Raw genomic sequence first — 26,323 nt, 5'->3', positions numbered from 1 at the left:
CCTCAGACCTAAAAGACACAAGGCACAGCCCCAAATGATTAAAAGGGTCAGGGTCAGGAGATCTAAGGCCCAGAACAAATGACCCAGGGCATAGGACCCCTGGACCACCCCACCAACAACAACAACAACCCAGGACCTGGAATTCTATGTTGATAAAATGGGGGTCTGTTTACAAAAAAGAAGACTGAAACACTTTCATTTGTGTTAAGCAAATAAGCCAGACCATGTTATGTTTCCGCTTTGAAATGTATGTCAGGGCAATGGGTTGCTACAGAAGCTAAATAGCTGAAGAGGCTTCAGGAATGTGAAAGAGAGAAGACGTTTCTTCTTCTCACCCCCAGCTGGAGGGGTATCTTGGTCTGCCTCTTCTAGTGTCTGCTTTGCCAGTACAATCCCCTGCAGGGAACACACTGACAAAGGAGCACCAAGGAGGATTGAACTTTCAGCTCATCAGTCCTGCTTTTCTGCAGGGATCTGAGCAGAATTTAACCAGGTTAAATCCTGCTGCTTAGGCTGCACACAGCGGTTCCCTGTGGGGAAATGGAGGCACAGCCTACTCAGAATTTAACCTCACCCATCAGCTGGCATCACCTTCCCATTGGAGCGGTGTCAGCTGTTTGACAGATTTGGGGGAAATGGCCTTGAAGGCCAAACTGGATCCCTGGCAGGTTGGAGGTTCCCCACTCCTGGAGAAGAATAGCCTGCCAGTGCTAGAAGTGGGTCTGAAACTTGCTTGTTGGAATAATTCTATGCAGGGGCAGGCTTGAGTCTTTCAGATTTCAGTGGCACCTTGTGCAAGGCCAAAATTCAGCATCCGCCGCTGCCTCTTGCCTTCCATTCTGCTCAAATCATTGTTGCGATACCCTGTGGCTTCCGCTAGGCTTGGCACCCAATACAGTGGAATTTATCATGCTGCCCTAAATCCACCTATATTCTATGGTTCTTGTAGAGCCCTGGGGAGGAAGGGAGCCTGCTGAAATGTTAATGTTGCAAGCTTCCAGTCTTATGCTCAGCTAGTGTGTGTGTGTTTTTGCATGCCACCCTGATCTCTAAGCAGTGTGAGAGTCCATGATTTCGGTTTTCTTGGACTGAGAGACAGTGCAGACTGTGGTGTCTTTATGATAGATGGATCATTTATCTTGCTTCTCCCATAGCCACAGCCTTGGATTCCACCAGAAATCAGGCATGGCCGTGTCTCTCAGCTGCTCATTTGCCTCTGGCACAGTGCCATATCCTTTGTTACTTTAAGGGCTCATATTTTGGGAGCCATTACCAAGAAACTTGTCTGGCTGTTCCAGCAATTATTCCTTGTTGGATCCAGGAATTAGAAGGGACTCAGGTATGCAGGGTACCCTCCCTCCCTCCGCCCCCCCTCTCTCTTTCACACACACACACACACACACACACTGTGTGAGTGTGTGCATGTAACAATATATTGGCTCAAATGGGGGAAATAAATAACTTCACGTGAAAACTTCCCATGGAACAGACACAGGAAATTGCAAAAATCAAATAGTAGTAATAAATCTGGAGCCTCAGCATGGTTTTATGACATCCAAACATTATTAACATGGAACATATTTGGTGTAATCAAAGATGAGTCAGTTGAGAAAGGAATAAAGGAGAATCTGGCAACTACAATCATATTCACCTTAATTACAAGGTTGTGTGGGTGTTAGGTTCAAAGGATATGTGAAATTGCAAGTAATGAAAGACCAGACTGTCTTCATTATCTGTGTTTTCACATGATACACCAACGGCAGGTGTACAAGTCACCTTTTTATAGGTGTAGACAAGAGAAACAGTGACTAGGTTGAGGCCACACAAGCCAATAGCAAAAGTGGGAGTCATAAATTCATTTTATGTAATTGAATTTCTCTTCCCAAAGACTCAGGGCACATAAAAGCTTGTCAAATATTTCTAGCTGGATGTCTGACTGCCATTCCAAAGTGTGTCCAAAAAAGCTTTCCTGAAAAGCTTTCTTTTCAATATACATTAACATCTCCATTGACCCTTGGCTTTATATTTGATTTATCCTTTTTTCCCTTCCCACATGCAGCTCTGGGTTCATTAACATCTAATCTAATTTCATAGTTTTGTGATACATCTCTAAGCCTTGTGCTCATGGGCTTCTTCCACCTACCTCTGCATGCACATTTTTAATCCCTTACTTCCGCTTTCATGGAAACCATAGTTTGCCATTACATCTGATTCAGCGATCCGGAAGAATTATGCAACCATAGTTTACTGGTTCACACGTAAGGGCAAACTATGATGCAGGCCTGGCAGCAGCATCCAACATTGTGAAATTCACTGGGTGGCCTTGTGCAAGTCACAAACGCTTAGCATAACCCACCTCACCAGGCAGCTGAGTGGTGCAAATCAGGTATCCTATAGCAAACATCCTCAGCTGAATCTCAGGAAAGCATTGGGGGATTCACACAGACTAAAAGAAAGACTTGTAGATTCCAACCCACCCCCTCCAGATTTTCCCATGCGGTCTTCACAATACAGTAATTACTTTGAAAGACCTCACTGTTAAAATAAGCATTGTTGATTTTGATATCCTAATATATCTTTATTGAACAGATTTTGTATACTGCTTAATCGTAAAAATCGTCTAAGCAGTTTACATAAAATATACAGTGGTACCTCGGGTTAAGTACTTAATTCGTTCCTGAGGTCCGTTCTTAACCTGAAACTGTTCTTAACTTGAAGCACCACTTGAGCTAATGGGGCCTCCCACTGCTGCTGCGCTGCCGGAGCACGATTTCTGATCTCATTCTGAAGCAAAGTTCTTAACCCAAGGTACTATTTCTGGGTTAGCGGAGTCTGTAACCAGAAGCGTTTGTAACCCAAGGTACTACTGAACATTAAAACTGTCAGTTGAAAGCAGAAGTTAAAAACAAGTTGATCTAAAAGCCCATCTTTCATTTTCCTTATCCCTAATGAATTCTGCATTCCTGTTAGAATGAGTTACATAACAGTTTCATTTCTGATCTGAAGGTATGTTTGCCTCTTGAATCTTCCCCCCCCCCCATTCTTCCTGGAATTGTGTACATGTTTAGAGAAGTGAATGCCTAGCCTTCACCTCTCTGCAGTCAAGGCACTGCATACTTCTGCCCATTCTGGTCTTTGGCCAAGCCGATCTCTTTGAATTACCGGTAACTTCTCTGTCCTTTTCCTTAACAGCTGTTGCTGCTATCACTTTACTGTCAGCTGAGGAACAGGGAGGAACAATGTTTTTCTAGGACTAGGACAGATGCCATTCCATTCTAGAGACAGTGAAGCTCCTTAAATCCCTTCGTGGAAAATCAGTGTTTTTGCTTTCAGCTGACATTAGATTGCATTTGGACTTTATCCAGACTGAGCTTCACATTTTTCTTTTTTAAAAAATAAATCTGTTAGGTCAAGTCCTTCTTGACATTGTTTGTACCCAGGTACTGAGGCTCAGATAGTAGGATAATGCACTGTCACATGATGAAACTCATTTCTTGCTAGAGTGATTTTCCCTCCTAGTCCCCTGAAGGAGACTTACTAGACAAATATTAATGGCTAATCTAAGGTTACAAGTGACCTTGGGGGGTGGGGGTGGGAGAGTGAACGGAGCTAGAATGACTAGAACATATACTAAGAAATGAGCAGAACATAAAAGCAAAAGCTCATCTGGTCCAACATCCTGTTCTCACAGTGGCCAGCCTCTTGCCTATGAAAAAACTGCAAGCAGGATTACCAATGTTACTGGGACTATGTACGTTCATAAAACATGTTCAGACCCTGCAGAGCAGGTGCTTATGGTGCCTATTGGTCTTCTGGAATGGGGGTTATTTTCAGAGATCATTCAAAGCAGCTGCCTTGTGAAGGACCAGTGTCCATAGAGGCACAGGTCAATTCTGTGTCCAGGGCAGCCGTCTACCAGCTCCAGCTGGTATGCAGGCTGAGAGCCTACCTGCCCGCAGACGATCTCGCCAGAGTGGTGGATGCTCTGGTTATCTCTCGCCTGCAATGCGCTCTATGTGGGGCTACCTTTGAAGGTGACCTGGAAACTACAACTAATCCAGAATGCGGCAGCTAGACTGGTGACTGGGAGTGGCCGCTGAGACCATATAATACTGGTCTTGAAAGACCTACATTGGCTCCCAGTACGTTTCTGAACACAATTCAAAGTGTTGGTGCTGACCTTTAAAGCCCTAAACAGCCTCAGTCCAGTTTACCTGAAGGAGCGTCTCCACACCCATCATTCAACCTGGACACTCCGAGGGACTTCTGGTGGTTCCCTCACTGAGAGAAGTGAGGTTACAGGGAACCAGGCAGAGGGCCTTCTCGGTAGTGGTGCCCACCCTGTGGAACGCCCTCCCATCAGATGTCAAGGAAATAAACAACTATCTGACTTTTAGATGACATCTGAAGGCAGCCCTGTTTAGGGAAGTTTTGAACGTATGATGTTTTATCGTGTTGGGAAACCCAGCCAGTTGGGCAGGGAATAAATAAATTATCATCATCATCATCATCATCATCATCATCATTCTTATTGTTATCAATAGGGAAGGATGAGAAGTGGAGAAATTAGCAGGCAGAAAGAATGATAAAATCTGAGGAGTCCTCACAGAGAAACAGGTTAAATGATTTCTAAAGGGCATCAGGTTGGGAAAAGCTGACCTAGGCCGATAGAATTAATATATAGCTCTGCCATATAAATGTGCACATTAACATCTATATAAGCATCTGCACATGTGGAAAACTATGCAGATCTCCCTCTCATGTTCAGGGCAATTGTGTACTGTCAACACATGTTGCTGTCTAGGGGCAGAATCCTGGTGGCAGTCTTAAGCTGGCGGAAGGGTTTTTGATCCAGTGGACGCTTCTACTCATGGAAGAGGAGGGAAGGCGATGTTTGCAGATCCCTCCTCCCTCTCCATGTCACCTGCCTGCCTGTTCTGGAGGGTTCCCCAACTCTCTTCATTTGATTTCCGGAGGAAGAGGAATGAGCAAATACTGTCTCCTGTCCTTTTTCGTTAGCTGGATCAAAAGCCCTTCTGGGAATGCAAGGGCAGCAATTAGAATGCACCCTGAGGAAACAGTGCAATACCTTATTCAGAAGGATATTATTATGGCCATCATCATTATGACAAAGTAATGCCCATCCTTCACCCCAAGGTCCCAGGGTGGGTTGCAACAATTAAAGCTCAATATTAAAAAATCCTCGTTAGAGCTTGATAAATTCCTCCTTCCCCTCCTTGTCACTTTCCACTCATGAATAAATTGTTATGTCATGTTAGAGCTTGATAACCTGTGACACTGCCCTTCCACTGCACAGTCACCACAGCTGTGTATTAAAGAGTTGCTAAATATATTTTTAGCTGTATAGCACATTTGTGTGTGTTTTTCTGAACTGATGTAGCAGTTGCATCTTTTTAAAAGAAAAAAAATCTCTCCTTTTAATTTTAGTGCATTTTTTAAAAAAAATATTTGTTCAGGGGCATGGAAAAGAACTCTACCTGCTAGAGCAATTGTATCTAAAAACACCAGATTTTCCAAATGAATAGTGAAACTGGAGAAGAAAAGGGTTGCAGTGACGCAATACTCCACATTGATTTCTGTGGGATTTAAGCAGCTGAACTGTGCACAAGACTGCAAACATAACAGCTACCATTAATGTTATTTAATTCAGCAGCTCGGTGTCTCATGTCTTTGTAAATTGCTAGGGCTGAACGGAGTCTCTTCTACACTCTTGATTACCTGTGAGGAGTGGAAAAAGCACATTTCCCAAGCATTTAGCTTTGAGAAACGGGTGGATTAGGAAAAGAAGCTTAACTCAAAACAAGGAGGTAGGGGAAAGGAACTGTGGCTTGGAAAAAACAAATGCCACATTGCAGTGCAATTAACAGGAAAAGCTCTTCCAAGTATCAACAAAGCAGGGAAATGAAGAAATTAATTGGTTGTCTTTAGAGTGGTGTGGAATTAGAGGAGAGGATGAGCAAGTATTAGTGAAATTACACAACAGATTAATACTTGGCTCTACAAATGAAATGGGTGGGTGCAGTATTTCTTCAGATAGGAATCAGGTTTTGAAGGAGGCTGTTACAAGTAGTATGAAAGAAATATGATTCTCATTTAGGTAAAGGTAAAGGGACCCCTGACCATTAGGTCCAGTTGTGGGGTTATGGCGCTCATCTCGCTTTACTGGCCAAGGGAGCCGGCGTACAGCTTCCGGTCATGTGGCCAGCATGACTAAGCCGCTTCTGGCTAAACCAGAGCAGCGCATGGAAACACCATTTACCTTCCCACCGAAGTGGTACCTATTTCTCTACTTGCACTTTGATGTGCTTTCAAACTGCTAGGTGGGCAGGAGCTGGGACAGAGCAACGGGAGCTCACCCCGTCGCAGGGATTTGAACCGCTGACCTTCTGATCACAGACCTGAATGGGAAGAGAAAGCTTGTGAAATAAATGTTTGCAGAAAACCTTGAGGGATTTTAAGGAGGATCAAACATACCGTCAAGTGCTAGGGCACCTGCTTTGCAAGCCTTAAATCTTCCCTGAAATCTCCAGAAAGAGTCCAGGGAAAAGTCCCATCTGAAAACCTGAAATTCAGAAAATACTAGATGGGTCAATAGGCTGACTTAGTATAAGGCAGCTTCCTATGATGTTATTATTCAGATAACTTTCTGATATTGCTGTAAGTAGGGATGGTGGATAAAGTCAATTAAGTCTGCATTTAAATGGAAAGCTACCTTATTTTCATTCTCTGAAACCAAACACAAACCACGACACACTCATCCTTTGAAACTCACACTTCTCCAGATTCTGCAATGCAGTTCTTCAGCCGAGTAATGTGTACAAAAATGCATATACTAGGGTAAAGTGTGCATAAAAGTGGCAGTAACATACAAAAATACATTATCTTAAGGTAAACGGCTTTGCAAAAATGCGCATAGGCAAAATTGCCAACAAAAATATCAGGAGATTCACACTACAGTGGTACCTCCGGTTGCAGATGGGATCTGTTCTGCAGGTCCGGTTGGATCCCAAGGTTTCTGCAACCTGAGGACCGCTTCTGCGCATGTGCGCGTGGCAAAACCCAGTCAAATACTTCCGGGTTTGCAGCTTTCACATCCTGAAGTTTACGTAACCAGAGGGTTAGGTAACCGGAGGTACTACTATATCGGCAAATTTTCATGAGGATTTTTAAAAATCACAAATTGCTGAACAAGAGTGGAGAAATGAATTCAAGATTGGGGAAAAATGAGAAACTTAGCAAACCGAAATGGACATGCAAATCTATCCCTAGCTGTAGGTACATTAATGTCATTCTACCTGTTGGTTGAACCATCCAGTGTCCAACAATGGGGGTTAGTTTTCAAATAAGAGTAAAGAAAGGATGGTGTGATGTGGCCTGTATCTACCCTCTCTTCCATAGCTGTCAACATTCAGATTTGAAAATAAGGGATCAGCAGCCTCGAAAATAAGGGATCAGCAGCCTCACTGTCCCAGGGACAGTCTACGGGATAGCAGCAGGAAGCAGCAGGAAACGGTGAAGGAATAAGGGAATTTCCTTCTAAAAAAGGGAAGGTTGACAGCTATGCTCTCTTGGCCTGCTTTGATGTTCGGTCTGACTGGATGAGGAAAGGACCCATACACCACACCCAAAGCAAGCCCAAGAGAATTTGGCACCTGAGACAGACCCCAAAATGGTGGCTTCCTCCCTGCCAGGGAAGAAGAGGTGACGGAAGATCTACATCAGCAACAAGGGGGAAGAATGATTGACTTTGGGATCTGCTGCCAGGGTCCACACCCCAAAGACATACACTATTACATGTTCTGATTTATTTGATGCTAAAGATCTCTTGGAACCCTATAGTTTTAGATTACAGGAGTGGGAGGTGAACATTTGATGCTTCCTCACTTAAAAACAAGTAGTGACATAAATTAATTCAGATTACTTTCCTATTTTCTAATAACTCAAGGAACAGAAATGTAAAATGTTTATGTTGTTGTGTTGTTGTGTTGTTGTTTAGTCATTTAGTCATGTCTGACTCTTCGTGACCCCATGGACCAAATGTTTATATATGATCCAATTATAGGTTTTAAATAACTTACTGGGAAACTGCGAATATTCCACTTTTTAAATGTGTAAGATCCTTAACACAATGATGCATTTCTTGATTAAACAATAATTGGCCGCATAATGCAATTTAATAATGCTACTTTCAGATAAGCCAATGCAAAATTTTCTCGGTGGTATAACTCAGAAAATAGCAAGCTGTTCATTTATATGGAACTGGTGACAAATTCTAGAGGGGTAAGCCATGTTAAATTATTGCTGCAAAAAAAGCATATTTATGGTGATATAAATCTGTAAGTCATTAGGATGCCAGAAGACTCTCTAGTGAAAATTACAGCACTGTGCACTGAGTAAATTCACAAACTACCGGTAAATTTGTCCTTTTCATACAATTCAGACAATTCTCTCTTCAAACCAGCAGAGGGCATGCTGAAGAAGTGATAGTAGATTTGACTAAATTAAAAAGCTTTGAACATGTAATAGAAAATTAGCAAATGTTGTCTACATAACTGCTGTGAGACCAACCACACTTACCTGAGAGTAATCCCTAATGAATTCAAAATGACTTATTTCTGAGTAGGCATGGTTAGGACGTTGCTGTAAGACATCCAGAGCAGAATAGAAAATAAAGGAAAATGGGTCTCTCTGCAGAGTGGAAATTTATAAATCCCTTGAAACGTAGCAAAATGGGTGCTTGGCTGTCATTCAACTAGTCACTAAGTGCCACTACCACCTAGACTGTATTCCTATACATACCTGGCAGTAAGTCCTACTGAACTCAAGAGGACGTTAGAGTAGACATGCATAGGATTGTGCTGTTTTATTCTGTTCTATTCTGTTCTATTCTATTCTATTCTATTCTATTCTATTCTATTCTATTCTTTCTATTCTATTCTACTCTACTCTAGTCTACTCTACTCTACTCTATTCACACAAAACTACATCTGCCTAACACCCAATAGTTCTGGAAAATAAGAAGTAAGACACATTGATTTTATTGTGGTTTACTCCCAATGAAATAGCCATAGAGGCTTCTTGGAAGTGCCCTGTGTGAGGGTGATCTTCCCTGGATAGTGGGGCTGAACACTTTCTCCCATTTCCTCTTCTCTGGTCTTGCCCAAGCCATTTTGCTGCCCGAGGCAAAGGACAAGGTGGTTCACACACATGTACACACACCACATTGCACATGTTATATATTAAAGTTCTCACCCTGGCCACCAGGGGTATTGTGTATAAAGTTTTCACTCAGGTCCACTTATGTTAATTTAGGCGGGAAACCCTGGGTTGTTGTTGTTACAGTGTTGACAGCCGGCTGCCTATAAAAGCAGGCCGGCTGAGCTGTTTGTAGTTCAGTTCAGTTCCAGCTTACTATAAAGAACCACTTGGAGAAATCTCTGTGTCGACTGCTATGTCCACCCACAACTTAATAGCACATACAAGACCAGACTGGAAACTAGGGTTGCCATATTTCAAAAAGTAAAAACCAGGACACCTCAAAAGCTGTTGAGCTTTTTTTGGGGGGGGACCCCCAAAATTATGGACCTTTTTTTACGCTGAGCTTTTTCAACTGACTTGCCTAAAATCCAGGACCAAGTGCCTCCTTTAAATCCTGGATGTGTGGCAGCCGCTGAGGGCAGTAGGCTCTCTTAGGAGGTGAAGGGCAGGAAGCACATGCCGCTGTGTGCAGCAATACCACACCACCACTCACAGCACCCCCAGAATTTCCGGTCCACAGCAGCTGCTTCACCCTGTCTAATGGTAGGGCTGGCCCTGCTCTCTAGTCTTTCACTCAAGCAGGTGCCATTTGAGAAGAGGGCTTCCTCTGCTCTCTCCCCATCCACTCATATACAACACTTTTCAATTGTTGCCTGTTGTTCCCCTCTTCCCTGCTTAGAGAACAAGCATGGTTTCTAACAAAATAATTTTTTTAATGAATATTTATTGGTATTTTCAGTATACATACAAAATTAAAAACAAAAATAAAGAAAATAAAAACAACACAAAAATACAAAAAAATCAAAACTTAACAATAGTTAAAAACACATAAAGTTTCAATTACTTATTTTCTTTTACCTTATTTCTCAGACCTCCTCAGACCTCCCCTTCTTGTATTCCAATTTAGATTGTCATTTCAGCAAGTCCTTAACTTATTTCTCCACTTTAACTTAATAATTTGTTCTAACATGCTGTTATTTTACTTTTCTTCTTTCTTCCATTTCCTCAATTTATTTTTACAAGCCTTATTTCTATTTGAATTAAAGACCAATTTTAACTTATCCAAATTTACCCATCAATACTTATACCTCATTAATTATTCTTAAACCTTTTTCCTAAAGTCGACCAAAATTTCCCTTCCACGGTTTTCCCAATTTCCATACAACTAGCAAAAATATAAAAACAAAGCAAATTATATTTGTATACCCTTTGGATTCCCAAACTCCACCCACCCTTTTCTAACAAAATAAAGCAGCCTACTTCAGTCATATTACCTCATTCATATTGACTATACAGTCTCTTTGTTTTTTGTTATTGTGAGAGGTCACATGATGTTCATGCATATGTGAACCAATCCCCGACAGTTAAGATTAAGTGCAGCCTAAGTCCAGTGTGCTCCTTGATAGCTTGGCAAAGCCTCTGCTTTCTGTTTTTGTCTGTGGAAAGAATATCGGAACAAGCGGTTAGTTTATGAACAGGATGCTCTTTCAGTCTCATCTTCCAGTGCAAGTTCTGCACATTTCCGCCCAGCCCAGGGCTAGGAACAGGATCTGATCCATAATGATGTTTTTGATGTGACCATTATGCAGTGCATTTTTCAATCATTTAAGGAGAGCATGAACCACTACCCATTAAAAAATGATGTGGTTGCCTCATTAGAGATGGAGATTGTTTAAATCTGCTCAGCTAAAAGGGACTCTTTCAAAGAACGCCACTTAACTCTAGATAGTACTTTAGTTATGAAACAGCCAATTTCATGTTCAGTTCAATGTTAGTGATTTTTTTTCCGGCTGGAAGCACAAAATCATTACATGCTGGCTGCCCACTTCTTGCTGCAAATAATTTGTACAGTCTGAATATCTTGGTACAGTATTCTTCTTTTTCTAAATGAAAACTTAATAACCTGACAAGCTGTAGAAGAAAGAGGAGGCAAATTAGATTCTCGTTCTCTCTCTCTCTCATAAAATAAAATTCCCCACATGCTCTCAATTCTATAGTACAAATGGCTTTATACTACAAAGCCAGGCCTAGTACTGAAAGATTATTTCAGATGAAAACAATTGACATTGTATGGATTTGTATGGTAAAGGTAAAGGACTGCTGGACAGTTAAGTCCAGACAAAGGCAACCATGGGGTATGGCGCTCATCTCACTTTCAGGCCAAGGGAGCTGGCGTTTGTCCACAGACAGCTTTCTGGGTGATATGGCCAGAATGACTAAACCACTTCTGTTGCTATGGAACACCGTGATGGAAACCAGAGTGCACAGAAACGCCGTTTACCTTCCCGCCAGAGCAGTACCTATTTATCTACTTGCGCTGGCATGCTTTCAAACTGCTAGATTGGCAGGAGCTGGGACAGAGCAATGGGAGGTCACCCTGTCATGGGGATTCAAACCGCCAACCTTCTGATCAGCAATTCCAAGAGGCTCAGTGGTTTAGACCACAGAACCACCCGCATGTGCTGAGGCAGCAAGGCCTGACATCTTTCCTTTGTTTCCCATTTTGGCCTCCAATCCAACAGCCTGAGTTGGACCCTGAGAAGTGCAAACAGAAGGAAGCTTGTCTCATTTCTCCCCTGTCCCTGAAGCCCCCCTGCACCCATGGAGGGTGAGGGGTCACTCCTAATTCCTGAACAGTGTAAGATGGGGGCATGAGTGGTTTGCAGGTGGAAGGTGCAATCTGAAACCTGCAGAGCACCAAACAGACCTTCTTCTTTTTCGCGCTGTGGGTTAAACCGCTGAGCCTAGGACTTGCTGATTAGAAGGTTGGCAGTTCGAATCCCTGCGATGGGGTGAGCTCTCATTGCTTGGTTCCTGCTCCTGCCAACCTAGCAGTTCGAAAGCACGTCAAAGTGCAAGTAGAAAAATAGGTGCCGCTCCTGCGGGAAGGTAAACGGCGTTTCCGTGCGCTGCTCTGGTTTAGCCAGAAGCGGCTCAGTCATGCTAGCCCAGGGGTCTGCAACCTTTAAGACAAAAAGAGCCACTTGGACCCGTTTCCGAATGAAAAAAAACTGGGAGCCGCAAAACCCATCATTATAAAAATAACTTATTTGTCACTTTTTATTATTTCTTTGTTTGACCCCTCAGAATTACTCCTCCTCATAGAAATAAACGTTAAATTAACAACTTACAGTTTTGTGTGTGTGTGTTCTTCACTCCCCTTCAAAACAGTGACCAGCCCCCTTTCAATGCAGTGACCAGCGTACATGCCCCTTACAATGTAGCGGACGGGAAGGTGACGTCGGGACGGTGCGTGACTAACGCACGCACCGCCCCCATGCGACGTCACAGCCAGTACAGCGCCCGCCACAGTGGGGAGTGTCGGGGCGCACAATGCGCCTCCTCCCCTCGCTAGTATCTGCCCCGGAGCCGCGGCAAAGGTGTAAAAGAGCCACATGCGGCTCCGGAGCCGCGGGTTGCAGACCCCTGTGCTAGCCACATGACCCGGAAGCTGTATGCTGGCTCCCTCGGTCAATAAAGCAAGATGAGCACCGCAACCCCAGAGTCGGCCATAACCGGACCTAATGGTCAGGGTTCTTTTATCTTTACCTACCTCCTCTTACATTTCACCTTGTGATCAGATGCAGTCTTTGTGAACTTCACCAACTACCAACTTCTTTTGTCCACTCACTGCCAAATCCCTGCTTTGTTTACCATCTACCCTGATGAAGAGTTCTTGAGAACTCAAAAGCTTGCACACTGTTTTGTGACACTCTAATGGGCCTAATAAAGGTTTTGCCCTAACACGGATTTTGATTCCCCCACCCCCTTATGGGCTAACAGAGCTACTTTTACTTTTGCCCTGGACTGAATTCCCATAAAGGAATATTGTCTAGTTTGGATGTACAAAGTTTTTACACACATGTTTATTCCTAGCAAAAAAAAAAAATGCAACACAATTATTTTCTGTTTCAAAGAGATCCTGCATAACCATGGAAAATATTCCGTATGTCAACTATTTTTATTGTCTTAAACTGCCATACAGCATCATTCCCCGAGAGGGCGCCATAGCACTTGTTCGTGTTTTGACTGTCAACAAGTGAGCAACAAGAGCTTTTAAAGCATCCCATTACAGAAAATGAGAATTGCATCATTGTTGCTTTCACCGTCTGATTATTTTGACTGAAAATGTGCACATGCCTGTGGATTTCTTTTATAGAAGCCCTATATGACCAAAGGGAAAAAAGTTTGCTAATGAAGATCACACACAAGTCAGACATGAAAAATACTGAAATAGTGGAAACTGCCTTGTGCTAAGTCCAAATAATAATAATAATAATAATAATAATAATAATAATAATAATAATAATTTATTTATACCCCGCCGATCTGGCTGGGTTTCCCCAGCCACTCTGGGCAGCTTCCAACAAAATATTAAAATGCAATAGTCTATTAAACATTAAAAGCTTCCCTAAACAGGGCTGCCTTCAGATGTCTTCTAAAAGTCTGGTACAGTGGTACCTCGGGTTAAGAACTTAATTCGTTCTGGAGGTCCGTTCTTAACCTGAAGCTGTTCTTAACCTGAGGTACCACTTTAGCTAATGGGGCCTCCCGCTGCTGCTGCGCCGCCGCCAGACGATTTCTGATCTCATCCTGAAGCAAAGTTCTTAACCTGAGGTACTATATCTGGGTTAGTGGAGTCTGTAACCTGAAGCGTCTGTAGCCCGAGGTACCACTGTAGTTGTTTTTCTCTTTGACATCTGGTGGGAGGGCATTCCACAGGGCGGGTGCCACTACTGAGAAGGCCCTCTGCCTGTTTCCCTGTAACTTGGCTTCTCGCAGCGAGGGAACCGCCAGAAGGCCCTCTATCTCAATCTACATTGACTGGCAGTGGCTCTCTGGGGGTTTCAGGTAGGGAACTTCTGCATGGGAACTTCTGATTGCAAAGCAAATGCTTTGCCACTGAACTATGGATCTCCCCTGGACCTTTATATTTTACATTGAGTGGAAGGAGTCTGTCTTTTGCATACGTCACCCTTTAAAGCACAAGGTACACCGATGGCAAAGACTTCAGCAGTGATACTAATACAAGGAGTTATTTGGGCAGTTTGCAGCTTGTCATGCAGGGTGAGAAAATTCTCTTCGCCATGTCACTTGTAAATGATTCAGGACTGTAGTCCACCTTTGTATCTGGGCATCCTATATGATGGCACTCAACATCCAGTCAAAGATGGTTTTTTCTACCACTTAAAATTTAATTTTGTTGACACAGCAAGGCCTCTCTCATTTTCCTTTGTTCCTTGTGCATTTGCTTCTACCCTCGCTGTGCTGCACATGTTTTTAGTTGGCCGGAACAGAAATTTCCGGCAGGAAACCATCTTTGATCCCTTCTACCCTCTGCCTTTGTAGATGATAGGCGACAGATTCATTTTGTGCGGCTAAAGAGACGTGTCGCACAATCTGTGCCAAGGTTAATGGAGCAATCCTAAGCAGGTTTGTCCCGCTGAGTACTTCAATGGCATTTACTCCCTAGTTTGTATGGTTTGCAGCCTAAGGCTGTGTACACATATATAGCCTTTGAAACACAGGGGTCCTTTACTGCACAGTGCACTTTTGTACACAGAGTCTCATTTGTTTGCAATGAGTCTCATGGTCGTAGACTCATAGAAGGGTAGTAGAGTTGGAAGGAAGCCTGAGGTTCATTTGATCCCACCACCTGCTATGCAGGGATCCTGTTCACAGCCATCCCTGGGTGGGCTAGAACCACCAACCTTCCAGTTAACAGCCAAATGCACTGACCCACTGCACCACAGTGATAATGTCACCCAAAGTGGCAGCTATTCTTCATATTGTCTGGGAACACGGGTGGGCATGCTTTCACACTAGTGTGTGATGGTGTTCTCTATTCCCCTCCATTAGTGTTTGTGGAGACCTCTTTTTTAAAAATATTTTTTTTCTGCAGTCTTTCAAAAGAGAGGGGCCGGAAACTGGTGTGTTGATATACTGATATGCAGAGGATATGCAGAGGCAGCTAAGTTACTACCCTGCTTCCAATTTTGTCCATTTCATGGAGGTGACCTGAGAAAGCACGTTCTGTGTGCACATGCATATAGCAAGTACCATATACTATATACTTTCAGGAGAAGGAGTAAACCCTACACAAATCCAGAGCAGAGTCCCTAAGACAGCTGGGTGGTGTCTTGTATGCCTCCCAGTGGCGTAGCGTGGGGTGTGCAGGAGGGGCCGGCCGCACCGGGCGCAACATCTGGGGGGGCGCGCTCGCACTCGCAGCTCTCTGCCCCCTGCCCAAATCCACGGGTTAGGGGGCGCAAATTACTTTCCTTGCCCCGGGTGCTGACAACCTACGCTACGCCACTGATGCCTCCTTCTGGCAACTCCTGCAGCCAAGCTGTGCAAAATGCTCTGCTGTCCTTTGGACCACACCAGCGAGGCCAAAAAGGGGGTCTTGTCGACTGGGCAGCCCAGGACCTCCATACACACTGCCTAGGCTTGCGCCCCAGGGAGGTCACTTTGGTAATAATTCAGCAGTTTGACTTCACCTCTGGTGGCGCACTCCTTTGTCTCTTGAGACAGACAGGTGCAACAACAACATACACAAAATGGATTGCAATCGTTACAGCAGAATGCACTTTAGATCGTGACATATACTCAGAGTCAAGAGTGGATTTCATGCTCTTTATTCCGCTCATAGTGATGAGGAGGAATGGAAGTTCCCCCAGAATGTCTGCTTTATATACATTATTTACACAATGGGCCCCACGTGATTGGCTAATTCCGGGATTCTCCTGTAGGCCAATCAGGTCGCGGATTCACTTCCACCTGGAGCTGGATCGGGTGGCTCCTGTGGACCAATCAGACTGTTGCATTCTGGAGCCTACTGTTCTAGGACCAATCAAGCTGCTGCATTCTGAATCCTATTGTTCTAGGACCAATCACACGGCTGCATTTTGGATCCTATTCAACTCAGTACATAACAGATCGGCAAGCAGTGTTGGACAGGGATGACAATGGGGATGATGTTGTGTGCACAACACCTCAAAAAGGTACCTGCACCCAGCACTGTATACACATGTGTACATGCCCCGAGTCTTAGCATCTGTTGTCAGTTCTGGGACTCTGCCCTGAAATGTAGAGGTATGAAGCAATACTTTGATGATGATGATGATGATGATGCACTTCATCATTCTACTAACCAAGGCATTTCAAGGCAGCTTGCACAAGAACAATACAGAAAACTGGAAGTGGAGTTAGCACCAATGTAAACACTGTCTCACATATGCAGAGAGCAGCTTCAAGAGTATTTTTTTGGTAGAAGGATTGCAGGGGAGAGAGAACAAAAAAGATCCCATGAGTTGGGGAAGGAAGGCATTCTTGCCCCTTCTCACACTGATGTGAACACACCATGCAAATTTGGCTTGAAATGCAGCTGGATCGGGCGGGGCGGGAATGGCTACATTTTAAGCTTCTAATGTGAAGCAAGCCTTTATGGAGCCCCCAAGATCGGAGGTAGCATATATCTCCGTCTAGCAATTTCTGCCTCCAAGCCCCACCTGTAGAGTTCCCAAAAGCACCTGATTGGCTGCTGCAGGAAGCAGGATCCTGGTCTGGGTGGGCGAATCCTGCTAAGGAAATGCAAGACCTCCGAAATCTGCCACGTCTGCCGAGCAGCGGCATTGCGCGCCGCTGCTGTACAGATCACAAGGGAAAGGCACTCTGCACATGCTCAGGAACGCAGGCGTTCGCGGCTGCATCACCGAATAAGGTTCAGAACGTGCTGGGCGGCGATTCAGCAGCAGGCAGCCGAGTCCCCCAAAGGCGGAGGGGAGGAAAGGAGGAGGGGAAGCCGACGGCACCTTCGTTTCGCTCCTCGGCCCGTCGAGGGCGGAGCAGCGGAGACAGCGACCCGGCCCGGACGCCCCCAAAGGCCAAGGGGGGGGGGACCTTTGGCCCGGAGGGAGGAGCCGCCAGCGCCTGCCGCTCCCATCCAGCCCAGCCCTCCGGCACTTTCGCCGCGGCAGCCGGCAACATGGACGGCGCGGCGGATGGTAGCGCGGAAACGTCTCCCTCCAGCGCGGACGCCTGCGAAGAATTCCGCGCTGCCTTGACCATGACCAAAGGACTCTCCATCTTTCTCGACGTAAGCAGGGCGCCTGTCACTCTGGGTTGTAGCTGTTGCGCTTGCTTGGCTGGTGATCTCCCCTTTCCACACCCCCCCCCCAAAGCTTCAGCATCTTCTGGATTTAGATGGATGCATCTAAATCAGAAAGTTTTCCCTGGAAGGGAGCATGGAGGGGGGTTTGGGTTGGGGGGTGGCCGCCTGTTCCCCACCGGGCTCCTACCTGCGCCTCCGAGAGCTGCAAACGATCCACAGGTGAAGCTTCCGCCGCTCGCTGCATCTGCGGACAAGCTGCACCTGTTGAATGTTTGCCTATCGGGCAGCGATGATGATGATGATGATGATTAGATTTATGAGCCACCCAACAGGGTGAAAAGAGTCCGGCAGCTCTCAGGGGACCATGCTGGAACATGGTTTTGGGTTTTTTAAAAATATTGATCCTAAACATTTTAGATGCCCTGAGCATCCCCAAAATTGAGCCATACAGGAGGCAAATCGCAAGCGCGGTGTCTCAACACAAAGTCCTTTATTCTCTTCCTCGTTACGTTCCTAGTTTCTGGGGGGGGGGTTGAGAAATGGCACAGGTGAATCTGTTAAACACCCCTCCCTCAGACTAAAAGTAAAAAAAAAACAACTTTACAAAAGCAGTGGAGAATGGGATCATAGACACCCACATCTTGTGTTGTTCTGACGCCTCCGAAATTAATAGGATAAATGGGGAGGTGAAAAAACGTTTTGCTGCTCGGTTGCTACTCAAGGTTGCTACCGAATATGTATAGTACTCGCGTAGTAAAAAGAAAGATCTGTGATAGCGTCGATGGGCATTGCGGGAATCTTCAATGCATAATTTCCTTGGAGGTTTTTTTTATTACTGTTTTTAGTATGCAGGGTGATAAGGCAGCTTAGCAAGTGGCATTCTGATACACTTGTAAATAAAAATAAAGATTGGGGGAGAGGAGCTCATCGCACAATCCTAATCTTATTCGTATCAACTCTGTTTGCATTTGAGGGAGGCTTACTCCCAGGTAAGTGTGGGTAGGATCGCAGCCATAGAAAGAGAAGCAAGTTAGCCTGTCAAATGGGGAGAGCAAATCAAAGTAAAAAAATGCAATCCACACCATCATTTGTAGGAGGCAAAATTATACTATTTTTCTCTAATGCATTAACGTTTTTCTTTTGTAAAAATAAATAAACATAAATGTGGGTTAAACTTAAGTTAGTTGTGCTCATTAATTTCAGTGGCTAAAGACATATGAATGGAAATTAAAAACTTCAAACTACTAATTGAGTCACTTTCTTATGGACAGCCAGACTGGTTTCGAATATTAATTGATTGCAATGGAAAATCGAAGGACATCTATACTGTATCTCATTTAGTACTGTACTTGGATAGGCTGTCTGTGATATGATGCGATACGATAGATATTAAATTGTATAGATCACTTTTCCACCCCAAAAATGTCCTCAAAGGTCACACAAAAGAATATAAATGCATTTTTTTGGGGGGGGGGAAGATTAAATTTAAAAATATAATTAAAATTAAATCTAAAAAATTATTTATGTAAAAAGGAAACATTGTAAGAAACAAAGTGAATCTAGAGAAGCACAAAAATGAGACCAAAATCTGCAACAGGACCAGCCCATCTCGTCAATCAGAGATGCCAACAATTAATATTGTAAGCATGTAGAGAAAGGATGGCTGGCATTTATCAGGCATCTAGGGGGAAATCCTGTGCACAAGAAGCTGGTAAATTAAGACGGTATAAGATTACATCAGGTACATTCAGCTGCAGCGGCTGCTGTCCTAAGCCTGGCAGAGGGAAAACAAGCCTTTAAAATAGTGTGTGTTTTTTTGTCGTGTTACAAGGTGTTGACAAGCATAAAATGTTGAATCCTGTACACTGTTAATGGTCAGATCCTGTTAAATAATAAATACTATTGTATGTTGATTATATCATGTGCTAAATACCGTTGGGATAGCTCAGCCAGTAGAACAGAAGACTTTTATTTTCATGGTCGTGGGTTCAAGCCTCACATTGAGCAAAATATTCCCAAGCCATCTTTGGTTGGTGGCCACCACCACAGGTTGGTAGCCATATTCCATGCAGTTGCTAATTTGTGCATGACTGAGAATGACTCCCCACTTAGCATAGATGCACTTTGGAACACGTTCACCATCCCTTATCCAACAGAAAATGTTACCTCCTGAAATATTACCTGTACTGAGATACTGTAATCACTATAATCTTTGGGTTGGAACAGCTATCATCCAGTTTGCCAAGGGTGTCTTGGGCCTTCATCTACACGAAGCCATTGGGAGCAGTCATTAGGAGTTTTGGGGAGAGGTGCCATCAGTATAATGTACTAAGCCTGAATTTATTTCTTTGCAGGTCCTGAGAAGAGCAGATAAAAATGGTAAGTCCAATTACTTCTTTATTTTCAGAGAAATGTAGTGTTAAAGCACTAAGGGATTCCATTGGGGTATTTAGTTTGACTCTTTGCATTGGATTATAGAGTGCTCTGAAATGGGCTTTCTGTAGTATTGGTAGCACACAGTGGCATTGATGGTTTTATCTGTGGGATGCTGGTGGCAAGACAGATTTGTTCTTGTTTTTCCATCACTGGAAGATTGCTTTCAGGACAGTAGAAGGACTGTTTGACTGGTCAAATGTGCAAAACAGATTTGGTTTTGTTATGTAAAATAGGTGGACAAGTACAAGTGATTTGTTGCCATAGGTGATAAAGGTTGGAGGTCCTAATGTACTAATTTTGTGTCTGTGGAAAGGCGCGCAGTTCAGACTGGGACTAAAAGAGATGCAGGGAACAGAGTTGCTCTCTAGAAAGATGCTTACTTCAACTATGGCAATAAAGGACAGCATCTTTCACTGCACCTGAGAGAACCAGGCAGGCCACAAGACACACTGCATCTTTTAGCACCTCAGGGACATTCCTCACCTTAGCATCCACAACCTAAGGTAGTTGCTTTAATTTACCTAATGATAAGTACTAGTTATAGTTGAAAGTCCCAGGATGGGTGGGCCAAGAGCTTTAATGTGTTAACCTCAATAAGTTCAGTTTTGACTTCCAGATCTGCTACTCCCCCTTTCACAATACAAGATCTAAGCAGAAATCTTGCATTGCAAATAGAACTTGGGTCCTGCATAGAAACATCTGTGCAGTGTTTACATTTCCTTCTAACTGCATTCCTAAAAGGCAGACAATAATTAAGAACTGAGGAAAGGCACAGCATAGTTGACTGAGAATACATGATGTGTAGAGAGTTTATATGGTGCAAAAAAACAACAACAAACTGTGACCAACCCTCAACACTCCCTTCCCCCCAACACCACCCCAAAAGTCTTTCTGAAGTGGATGTATCCTCTGAGCCAACACAGTTGGTAGATTTTCCTTAAGTGCTATGATCCCATGCATTTTCCATAAATTAATATTACCCAATGGAACCTCTTCCTCCATTTTTCATTATAGGAAAATGATGCCAGAATTGAGAGTCCCTGACTTAATTTATGTTTATATTTACCCCAAAGAGTATCTAAAGTTTTGATGCATGGATTTGGTTTAATAATACCCTTGTCAAATTGTGTACAGTGCAAGAGAGGGTTTGTTTGTTTTAATTCTGTTGAAGCATTGAATTGTTTTAATATGACTGATCTGGGTGGAACCATTGCCAGAATGCCTACTTGGGCCTTGGGTCCTAAGCTCCTAAGTAAGAACTGGGCAGCTAAATGATAGTGCAAAGCGTCCCAGGTTCAATCCCAGCTAGGGCTGGGAGTGTCCCCCTACTGAAACCCAAGAGATCTGGTAGATGGTATCAAGCTACTGGTCTGCTTCAATATGTAAGGTAGTTTCCTATTTTCCCTAGGAAAACTTTTACACCCTGTCATTAGGATTTATGTGTTAGACTGCAGCCCGCTGGGAAAGTCAGTATAATCTTCCTTTACTGAACACATTGTTGGTGGGTAAGCTGCCAAAGATAAATACCATTCTCATATAAAACAATATATATATATATTACCTTTTAGAGTTTAGTTTATTCTCCAAAGAGCTCTAAACAGGTTTCTATGACTACTTGAGAAAATGCTAATGAAACACATTAGGAAGAGAGTATGTGAGATCAGGAAGGTGGGTGAAATAATTTCTCAAAAGATATGTTGCCAGGGGAAATGATACTGCATTTGGTTAACTTTTCATCTGAAGAAAATGGGATTTCAGCAAAGGCTTTCATTTCATGATTCTTCTTGTCTTCAAGATGTGAACTTTTGGAAAGATCAGAGGACAGAAAATTGGCTTCTTTCTTCTACTTTGAAAATCATTGAGAGAAACTAGCTGAAGCCCTTCTTGTGGCACCTGGGCGTTGTTTAGTTCAAGGTTGGGTTGAGTGAGGGCTATTCCCTTGTGGCCACTGTGAGCCTGGTGACAGCCCTAAAGAGGGTTGAGAGTGTCAGCATCGCCCTTGAGCCAGTGTACCAACTGGACTCATGCACTACAGCCCCGACAGGGCTAGGCGAGCTGGGTAGCACTGCCGGAGACCTCCTTTCCCACAGGAACTGGTCACAGTGCTGTGGACTCACAGCTTGGAGCTGAGAGCACCGGATTCACTGTCTCAATAATGCAGTCGTTGCGCAGCAGCGTTTTGCAGAGTCTTGCAGAGTATAAACCACTCGGAGAGCAGCTCTGTAAAGTATCTTCTTTTATTCTATAACTACAGCTATAATACAAACTATATACAGAGCTAAATATTCTGAGCATACATCAATGCTACTCTGAGTGCCTGCAGCTGCTCTTAGCAGCAATCTTATCTCTAAATACTATCTCTTGCACTCACTCTCCAACAAACTGACTGACTCTCTCTCACACACACACAGAGACTCACCCACTTGACTAATTAAGTAGAGAGCAGTACATTGCTCCTCCTCTCTGTAGAGTCAGCAGAGACCTCAGGAGATGATCAGGAGATTCTTGGGTATGGGAGGGGTGAAATCTCCTCAGAGAGATGGTTATTTATTTTTTACTTCATTGTTTCTACAAGAGAGCCAGGAAATCTGGTGTGGAGAAGCTTTCAGCCTTCTTTGGACAATAACATATGCAGCCTTGGTGCTTGATGATGCAGCCTCAATCCAGTATATCTGAAGGAGCATCTCCACCCCTATCGTTCTACCTGGACACTGAGGTCCAGCGCTGAGGGCCTTCTGGTGGTTCCCTTGCTGCGAGAAGCCAAGTTACAGGGAACCAGGCAGAGGGCCTTCTTGGTAGTGGCACCCACCCTGTGGAATGCCCTCCCACTAGATGTCAAAGAGAACAACAACTACCAGACTTTTAGAAGACATCTGAAGGCAGCCCTGTTTAGGGAAGCTTTTAATTTTTGATGCATTGCTGTATTTTAATATTTTGTTGGAAGTCGCCCAGAGTGGCTGGGGAAGCCCAGCTAGATAGGCGGGGTATAAATATTATTATTATTATTATTAGGCAGGGAAACTATGCCCTCTCTGACTTCCACATGCCTGCCTAGGCAGCCTTGAACAGCTTCTTCCACCAGGAGTTACAAAAATCTGTAGATGACTACCATCATAGGGGGTGCCACTTCCATCATAGATGGCGTCAGAAGGGATTGGGGGACAAGTGCCTTCTGAAACAAGCAGTTCGCCCTCCACTTACCTCCTGCCATTTCTGAACTCTGGTCATTAAACATATTGTCACGGACTGACTGGAGGCAGAGGAGTGGTCGGAGGCACTAACTAGGGAACCCTCAGGGGGAGAAGGCTCAGAGCCCAGGGGATTGGTGGTGGAATGACAATGAGTGGTCAGAGGGAGATGAAGGAGCAGACTGGGAGGAGGAGGCATTGGAAGCTGAAGAGGTAACAGGGTTTAGTGAGCAGGAAGAGGCTGTGTCAGAGAACAGTACAGACTCCAAGACAGAAGCAGAGGAAACAGAGATGGTGCTGCGACCAGCTCCCCTCTCCTCTGGTCTCCTAGAACACACAAAGAAGAGGGCAGAGTAGAGAGTGGTTGTGAGCAGATGCGGTCTGTGACTGCTTGGGAAAGACCCTCAAGAAGAGGAGCATTAGAGAGCGGTGGGAAGGAGGGGACCATCCGCCCTTGCAACTACAGTCGTACCTTGGTTTTCAAACAGCTTAGTTCTTGAACGTTTTGGCTCCCGAACGCCGCAAACCCGGAAGTGACCATTCTGGTTTGTGAACTATTTTTGGAAGCCAAATGTCCGACGCAGCTTCCTGCAGACAATTGGAAGCCGTGCTTTGGTTTCTGAATGTTTTAGAAGTTGAACGGACTTTCGGAACGGATTCCATTCGACTTCCAAGGTACGACTATACCTCACTGCAGCAAGACTTACTGGGAAGAGGATTCTAGGATCACTAGGCCCGCGCTGTTTCAGCTTCCTTGAATAAAGAGTTAACTTCATTCCATTCACTAATATCTTCTCTAAACCTCTCTCCTTCATTAAGCATGGCTGTTAATTTCTGCATTTTCCCAAGAAGCCCATTTTTCTAGGTTTTCCCATGGTTTGGCATATAATGTTTGATCCAGCATTATAATATTGTTATGAATTTGTGGGTGCAAAATGTCCTAAATTCCCGATAAATTTAGAGCTGGGTTTCAATTAAGGTTTGGGGGTGCCAAAACTAATTTCCTTGGAAGTAATAGCCAGACTCATGTGTATTTAAGATGTGTGTTAGCCCCTGTTAATCCCCTGGATAAGCATATATGAAGAGTTAATTAACCTAGGCAATCTTCCTAAATCGAGTATCAGCTATCCATCCCCCTTTAATCCTAGGCAGTCAACATGGGTGAAAGCTAATTTTCTTCGGCGTATTGAGCCACTGGCAAGTCAAAGGACAACAAGGCAAATCTCATTTACAAATGGATGGGTTTCCTTTGTCCCTGAACAGAAGGATGTAGTTTTAAAGGCAGTACCATAGTTTTAGAGGGAGGACTGGAGTTTTAGAATGGCAGTTTGGCATTAAGAAACAATGTGCTGGAGAGAGATGCTGCTGTCAGTTCTTGGAAGCGGTGTTGTGCAAATGAGAGGGACAGAACCCTCTTTAGGATATTGATGTGCTGAACTTTCTCCGTTGAAAGCTTCAGGTTGTGTGTGTGTATAACCATATATCAGAAAGGCACTGTAGTCTCTGCTGTGCCTAATTGTCCAAAAGGAACCACAAATCCTGTGTAAAGCATGCCTGGTACCCCTGGAATCTCACATCACTCATAGGGGTGGCATGTAGTAGTATGTTAAGAGTTGAGCGAACTTGTTGCCTGGAGGATGTGGAAGTCAAGCTACCTCCAAAATCACATGTTTATCAAGGCAAATTTATTCTTGGCATTCAGTCAGTGTTTTACATTTGATGCCAAATGACAGGCACATTTAGATTCTGAATTTAATGTTTAAGACTGTTCTCCCGAAAAAAGAAAACAAGAGAAAGCAAAAGTATCTCGGGCAAAGTATTGTGCCATTATATTTAGCAGCTCGTGGTTATTATCCCTTAGCTATGCTACTGTGCTTAATATTGGTGTGTAATTTTTATATCTTTTCATATCTTGCATTGCTACAAACAAGCTTAGGAAGATACTGTGCTTGACTGTGTGCAAGTTTGGGCTTTGTTGTTTAAAAAGCCAACTCAATAATTAACACCCCTTCGGGTTGGTTTTTAACTTGTAATCGTGTAGGAACCACAGGGCTGTGCACACCCTCAACCTTGCCTATAACCTCTAGAAATCAGTCCACTGTTTTGCACAATTGTACAGGAAACTAAAGTTGTTGGGTTAAAAATCATGAAGAAACAGCACACATTGGGAGATATCTGGGGTCTAATGTGGAATAATCGGCAGCCATGTTCTGCAACTCTGGCATGCTTAGACATTCCCAGCAAAGTATGGACCGGTATGACCACACTCATTCAAGTAATAGCAGCTTTGCGGCATACTTCCTATAGTGACAGACGAAAAGGGTTTTCTTCTTCCTCACGTAACCTTTTTTACCTGTGGTTCTGTTATGAAACAGGACTTCTGTAGACCGCCCCTTCAGTGATGCATGTATGATGTATAGGGGGGTGGCCTTGAGCTACAGGGTGGGAATTTCAAAAGTCTATGTAAGAACTTGCACACCAATGTTCTGGGTTCCTCCTCCCTCCTGCTTGGGAGTTTGAGCACCCTGTTGAAACAGTTTAATAAAGATCAGGCTTACTAGCTGCTTTGCTTCTCAATATTCTCTGGTTGGCCTCTGTTATTTTCTTCTGCCCATAGGGAACCTACAGAAGGACTCTATACTGCAGGGGTTGGCAACGTGCAGCCCATGGGCCGGATGTGGCCCACAAGCTATCCCAAACCGAGCCGCCTGCTCAGCGAGTCCCCCGCGCACTGCACTAAAGTGGCGCACCACTCGCTGAGTGGTGTCAGAAATTGCTTCTGTGCACATGCAGATACTGGAAATCGTGTCTGCACATTTCTAGACGCCAAAAATCGCTTCTGCACAGGCACAATTTTCGGCATCTGGGCATGCACAGGAGCAATTTTCGGCGCAGCTGACATGCCCAGATACAATTTCCGGCATTGCACTCACCAGTCCGGCCCATGGACAATCTCCATGGGTGTGATCCGGCCCATGGCCAGTAAACCTTGCCGACCCCTGCTATACAGGCTCTTGGGTCTGTATATATAAGGGAAAAGGAACAGGGTTTTTTTCTTATAACAATTTGGCGAGCCAGGTCCAGGAGTTTTGGTTGACTGGATTCTGGGGGCAAGGAAGGACTGATGGCCCAGCGCGCACCAGGCCAGATTCCTACCCTCCCCTCCCGTTACAGGTGGGGTTTCTGCTTTCCTGTGCTCAGGTCCCATTTAATTCATGTGGGAATAGCCGCATGTCGGGTGAGAAGTTCACGCACCAGCTCTACGTTGTCCTGGGAATAGCTGTACATGAGAATAGGTACCATTCAA

General features: G+C 44.2%; 1 protein-coding gene across 2 annotated transcripts in view; it reads left to right on the top strand.

Moving 5' to 3' along the window:
* The first annotated feature begins 17,096 nt into the window (after positions 1-17,096).
* Positions 17,097-26,323, top strand: part of NECAB1 (N-terminal EF-hand calcium binding protein 1) — an 81,486-nt gene continuing 72,259 nt past the window's right edge. For both annotated transcript variants that reach the window (XR_014170656.1, XM_081919835.1), the window contains exons 1-2: positions 17,097-17,377; positions 19,747-19,771. Coding sequence is in view for 1 of the 2 variants with exons in the window: in XM_081919835.1 (XP_081775961.1) it covers positions 17,267-17,377; positions 19,747-19,771 (136 nt within the window). In the remaining variant the exon portion in view is untranslated. The remainder of the gene's footprint in view (positions 17,378-19,746; positions 19,772-26,323) is intronic.

This window comes from Podarcis melisellensis (genome assembly GCF_964234715.1).
Source record: "Podarcis melisellensis genome assembly, chromosome: 7".
In the NCBI taxonomy this organism is placed as follows: Eukaryota; Metazoa; Chordata; class Lepidosauria; order Squamata; family Lacertidae; genus Podarcis; species Podarcis melisellensis.
The sequence above is the reverse complement of the archived record's forward strand: the minus strand, read 5'-3'. Positions and strand labels throughout refer to the sequence as shown.